The 6,000-nt window shown below is 41.9% G+C and overlaps 1 protein-coding gene across 3 annotated transcripts in view; it reads left to right on the top strand.

The window, feature by feature from the left end:
- Positions 1-358: 358 nt before the first annotated feature.
- The window catches only part of abl2 (c-abl oncogene 2, non-receptor tyrosine kinase), a 28,588-nt gene continuing 22,946 nt past the window's right edge, over positions 359-6,000 (top strand). For 2 of the 3 annotated variants that reach the window (XR_013970950.1, XM_080876896.1), the window contains exon 1: positions 360-1,001. Coding sequence is in view for 2 of the 3 variants with exons in the window: in XM_080876896.1 (XP_080733022.1) it covers positions 785-1,001 (217 nt within the window). In the remaining variant the exon portion in view is untranslated. Of the gene's footprint in view, positions 1,002-6,000 lie in introns of all 3 variants that reach the window. The other variant, XM_080876897.1, reaches the window with a different exon arrangement.

The raw sequence follows: 6,000 nt of genomic DNA, 5'->3' as shown, positions 1-6,000 counted from the left end.
TTTAAATTTCAAATACAGGTGTCTACGTTTAAATAACCTCTTGAAATCTGAAGAATATATGAAAAGGTATGCTGTTATACGTGTATTGACTTCAGATGTTTGAGCTGTATTTTTTTTTAATAAAGGAAATATATCCGTTTAATATTGATGAGTACATCGACTATATCATCTTAGTCATATGTTAATTAAACTTGGTAATCACATTCTTTTAAAAGTGGGGAAGAACTTCTAAACTTTTTAGTTTTTCTACATGTCCCCTCCAGCGGTGTAGGTGCGGGTGCAGGGGAACTGTTGGGACCAGGTTGGAGGTGGAGGATCACGCTGACAGTGGATAGTGGATCCAGGCGAACCCCCCGCCTTGTGCAACACACATCTTCTATTCTGCGGTAAAGATGGCGGCGTCAGAGGGGGCGCGCAGCGGCCGCACAACGGCAAAACGATTCTAACTAGCTTCAATTTGACCGAATATAGCCAACCGGGTGTCTTTTATTACTACTCGGATGCCACCCGGAGCAAGGAATTAGAGGCAGTCGCTGTCACACGCCGGGGTTGGGATTTTATTGTTAAAGGCAGGGTGGGTGGGTTTCACTGATAGCAGCTAACGTTAGCTAACGGGCTAGCTAGGCGAGCTAACACGGGCTAGTTTTACTTTAGCCCACTGAAAGAACGGCGGGGAAGGGATTGAGGAAGAGTATTCGGGCCAGGCCGCTCCAGCTTTGGGGGAATGTGAACCAGACGCGCGCAGGGGGGTTTGCTTGCTTCGTCCTCACGCCAAACTACCGGGATGGGACAGCAGGTTGGCCGAGTCGGTGAGGGTACATCGACCGGGCTCCAGCCACCACAGCCCCACGCGCCCCAACCACACCAAGGGAAGGGGAACCGGGGGAGCGGCGTCGGGAGGAGACCCCGGGAACCCGGCAGTAGCACCGGGACACCGCCAGGCAGGACAGCTCCAGTCAATGTGCCCGATCCAGGCATCAATATATTCACGCAGCATTCAGGTAAAGAGAAATAAGTAGCTGTCAACCTACAAGCGGAGATAAAATCTAATTTGGTTTTTTTTTTCTTTTCTGCTGATTCGCTAATCGACTCCATGCTATTTGACAACGACGCGTTAGCGGAAATAGCCATGCCATCCAACATTAGCTTTCCATGCCTCATCCATTTTACTGTGTGTTAATTTCGCTATTGTTTGTGTATGCACACAGAAGTCAGTTATTTACTGAATAGTGGTAACAAGATTGCCGTGATTTCACACAAAGTCATTACTTTGTTGGGGCGTATGAATGTGATGCATGTCACCAAATGATCCGAAAAGAGGTGTACTGTTCCTAAAGAGAGGAAGAGTCTTCTGTGCTCGATTCAAGGGGTCATACCCAGAGGTTAACTTGTTTCCTCCAAGGCCCCTCTATGTGATACCCGGTTTGGAAACACTGATTCTTGCCTCCAGTGGTTGACTAACAATTCCACTCCATTAACTCACAATAGAAACCACCTCAGGCTCACATTACAGCACCTAGTGGGTTTCACATGCTCGCTTCTATCCTCTGTCTACTGTTACAACAGGCTCAGCAAGATGACTGCTCAGATTGATCTAATGGGAAACGTGTCAATTATTTAAGTGACCTTCTGTGATTATATGTTGACACCGAGGAAACATCAAGGTTTAAGGCTATTCCTTTCTTGTTATACTGTTTTTGTCATGTCTGTCCTCAAGATCAGATAATACATAAGGTAACTCATGATTTAAAAAAAAAAAAAAAAAAAAAAAAAAAAAAGGCAATGTGGGTTTGGGCCCCACAAAAAACAGAGGAGGTGCTACCCGTGTTTCAGCTTCAAAGCAGTGTATTCAAGTTGATATCTGCTTGCAGATCTTCAGTATCTTTCTCTTTTGAGTCATGGAGAGTCGGCGCGCCTTCTTCCTCAAAGCCCTCTCAGCTGGTTGCTTAATGAGACTTCTGGGGTTATAAGTAATGGAGGCTATAGCATATCCATTAGGTTTGCATGATCTCATATTCATTATAATGCATTTTATTCTCAAAGAGCTTCTCCTAATTGTTTGCTCACACATCTTGATTGAACACTCTGCTCTGAACGTAACCTCGGTCAAAAGTTTGATGTGTACATGCTGCTGTCTTGGTTTCTCATTCGTTTGTGCCCTTGAATGAATGTTTACGTCACACATGCCGCATATATGTAGAACTGCTGGCATAACTCGCCTAGTTTTTTCCACTGATGTCCCAGACCAAACGCCCTCCCATCACTGCAGTGAGCAAGGACACATGGAAGGTGCAACCTTTTGGGAATGGAAAGCATTTTTAGTTCCTGGCTCTCACATCTCAAAAGTAACAGTCCTCAGCTTGAAGTGCATACACAGACAGGCAGACCCACTAAGTGCAACACCGCTCACTGTCGGCACTGTTCTGTTTTCTCCAGTGTCGGGGCAGGAGTAGCCTTTTTATAGCATCCAGGATGCAGTCACACAGCCACTCTGCAGAGAGACTGCTACTCTTCAAAGCACACAATAATAGAACAAAGACTCTTAAGTGAGGAAGCTTGGAACTGTGCTCTCAGTCTTTCACTGAATATAAAACTGCCTCTTTGCTAGTAGTCTATTCATGCGATAATGATATAGCATTATCTTACATTTTAAAGGAAGCTCTTTTGATTATTAGGAAGTAATATCTCATTGTTTAGGCTAAAACAAAAGTGGTTGCTAGTTTGTAAATAGCATTAGCAAATCCAATATATTTGCACTTTAAAAGCTGAAATTTGTGTCACTGTTGCAGTTTTAGTATGACCAAAAGCCACAAAGCAACTTGTTGTTTTTGCATAATGTTTTGTGAGGTATGGAAGCTCCTTCAGTTCATATTGTTTATCATTATTTTGTGAGAAAACAAATACATTTTAAGTCAGTTATATAGTTTGAGATTGCTTATCTGTTCACTTGGACATCAAAGTTGAGATGCGTTTGATTGATCCTATGTGGGAAAATTCCGGTTCCATTGCAGCAAAATTAAATGTTAATATATTGTGTGAGTCAACCAAGTAGGTGAGGTTTTTCTTTTTTGCAAAATTACTCTTTGATGTACAGTAATGTGCAAAAAACTTGAGTCAGGCTTAATTTATTTATATTTTGTTTCCAAGCAGCCAGATGTTCTTGTCATTTATGGGGTTTTTTTTGTTTTTGTTTTAAGTGTTGTTGAGCAATAGTGCTCCAGGCCTTCTGAAGGTTTTTTCCTAAAGAACTTTTCTTTGGAAGTTGGCTGCCTTGTCACTCATATTCAGTACAGTCCTAAGAATTTAGAGAGAGAGGTTTTTGTTTGTAAAGCTGCTTAACACTGTGCTATGAGTCATTCAGGAATACGAGGTGCCTAACCCATAGGTACACATAAGAAATAACTTGTTCTTTAATAAAGAACCAATTTTAAATTGTATGTTTTGGCAGCCTGTTGTAAAAACAACCCCGTTTCTGTAGTTGAGTCTATGAAAAATGCCAATGATAAAACAGTTTGACAGACATAAAATTGCATTTTTGCACTGACAAGGTGATTCCTAAAGAACTGTTGGGATATCTTAACATGGTGTGGATGTGGTGGTCGGGGAGGGGGGGGTTACAGTCAGTACTGCATGGTGTATCAAACCCCATCTAGAAAGCATCTGACTGGTAAGACCTTCATTATTTAGCATAACAGTGTACTCAAACACACTGCCAGTGCAATAAAAGCACACCTGGTTAGAAAAACACATTATCAGGAAACACTATCAGTCATGGATTGGCCTCCTCAGAGCGCAGACCACAACATTACTGAAGCATTGTGGGATCGTGTTTACAAAGAACTGAACAAAAGTGAGCCAGCATTCAAAGAATAGGTTTGAATATCCTTCAAGAAGCCAGCAAAACTATTCCTGAAAGCTGCTTAAAGTAATTACAGGAACGCTTGCATAACAGACTTCAAGTTGTGTTGAAGAATAAAGGTGGTCATATGAAATACTGACTCTTAAGGTTGTTGGAACTGTATAAAATCTGTTTTTGACATATATCACATTTCCATGTATATTTGTAGGTTTCAATAAACCAGTGTATCCGCTTTGCCATTTTCATAGGATAATGTAAAAATGGCAGGTGTAAGATCTTTTGCACAGTACTGTAATGTTTATGTATGGCTTGCCAGTCGCACCAGCAGGACTCATGGCGGGTAGTAACATGGTGTGCTATCTCCTACAGCGTGGAGACCACAAGAGAGGGCATCTGAAAGTTTACTGAGTGACCTACACACCCCTGTAGAAGTCTGATTAGCCTAGCAGCAGACACATTAGCCCAACAGCAAACATCTATACTGGATATACCCCAGAGGAATGTGGGTTTACCCTCAATTCCCAGATTGGAAGTTTGTTCTCCATCGCTTTGTTGTTGTACTCCAACACAACAGCCTCAGCATCAGTTCCAGTCGGTGCACGTCCACTAAGAGTGTCAGCAGTCATTGCACTCCTGAGATATGTATTTAAGTGTCGAACAGCTGAAGGAGCGCTTAGCACTGTTAGTGGATATGGGCAGATGTCATAAATGTAGGCCTCCATAGTTCAAGGTCCACAGCATAATGTTAGCAGTACTAACTATGCAGACTCTCAAAAAGTCCTAAATGTTTAGGATGTTTTCAGTATTCAAAAATGTCTAAAATGACACGTTTGGTGATTTCTCAGCTGCTTATTTGCTTGCTAACGCACAAAAAAAGGACAAAAACAAAAACTCCAACGATGCCAGGCCGGCAATTAAGCATCACAAAGTTTGACCAGGCAGTGACCCTGTATCCACTGACATTAACCCCAATTATCAGCTTTAATATGTATTTCCATCACAGCATTAGTGAGAGTATGCAGCCCAAAAAAACCAAAACATCGTAAACACAACCGTTTAAAAATCCTAAAATACAGATTTTTATTTTTTTAACTAATTGAAAAAAGTTTTTTAAATGTATGCATTACTGGTTACACATCTGTGGGATTATGGCTGTTGACACCACTGAAAGCTACAAGTTGCATTAATCCTGCTTCTACATAACAAACTTTATAACAGACTAGCATACTTCTTGGGTTTAATGATGCCTTCTTGAGATGTAATTGAAAGGTGCCAGTCTATGAGGAATGCATGTTTGTCTGCTGAACTCATGCTTCTGTGTTGCTGCCTGTCTTTCTCGTGTCAGAGGGTATTACACGAGCACATGCTTTCTAGAGTTTTTATCAGTATGCCGCATTTGTCGTTTTAGGGTGACAAATGAGGCCGGGCCTGTTGGTGTAAATTGGCTGTCGATATGCTTGGCTCAAGGACTCTGTTTTCGCTCTGAGACATCTGTAAATTGCAGCTTTGGGCAGGCTTTCTCTTTAGTGAATTTAAAAAAAGGTGACTCTGCCCTTGTCCCCTGCTGAAGGTTTCCTCAGTTCAATTCTAATGTGGCATCATTGTCTACAAATAAAACCCTGGGAGAAAGACAAGCCGGCTTTAAAAACGCTCAGCTGAACGAGGAGCAGACTGCCTCTGTGCTGATGCAAAGAAAGCTGGTCAAACAGTCGCCTCTCTGGGTTATTGGTTCAGTTGCAGTATTGGTGAATCAGTGGCTGCAACATATTGATGGTCTCCCTCTTCAGCACTGTCAGGAGTTCAGAGATGTCATGTCTGCAGTGGGTTCATCTGATACACTGCAGTGAGGGGAGTGTCCTGTGCTCTTGTAGAAGAGCAAATGTGCTGATAAACTGTGAATAGAATTTCTGATTCAAGGTTGTGCTGCAGTTTGTCACCCTTCACAACACCTTTATATAAGATAACCTACATTTAAAGGTGTAAAGAAAACCCACACTCCTTCTGAAAGGTTTATAAATTCAACAAAATAACAGTCTGATCTATTTTTACTCTAAACAGATCAGAGAAACTGGGACAGATCAGTAGATTGGATTTTTTTTCCTCTTAAACTGTAGTACTGATGATGCACATGGAGCCAGCTC

This window comes from Rhamphochromis sp. 'chilingali' (genome assembly GCF_963969265.1).
Source record: "Rhamphochromis sp. 'chilingali' genome assembly, chromosome: 3".
In the NCBI taxonomy this organism is placed as follows: domain Eukaryota; kingdom Metazoa; phylum Chordata; class Actinopteri; order Cichliformes; family Cichlidae; genus Rhamphochromis; species Rhamphochromis sp. 'chilingali'.
Note: the sequence above shows the minus strand (reverse complement) of the source record. Positions and strands in the feature narration are given on the sequence as shown.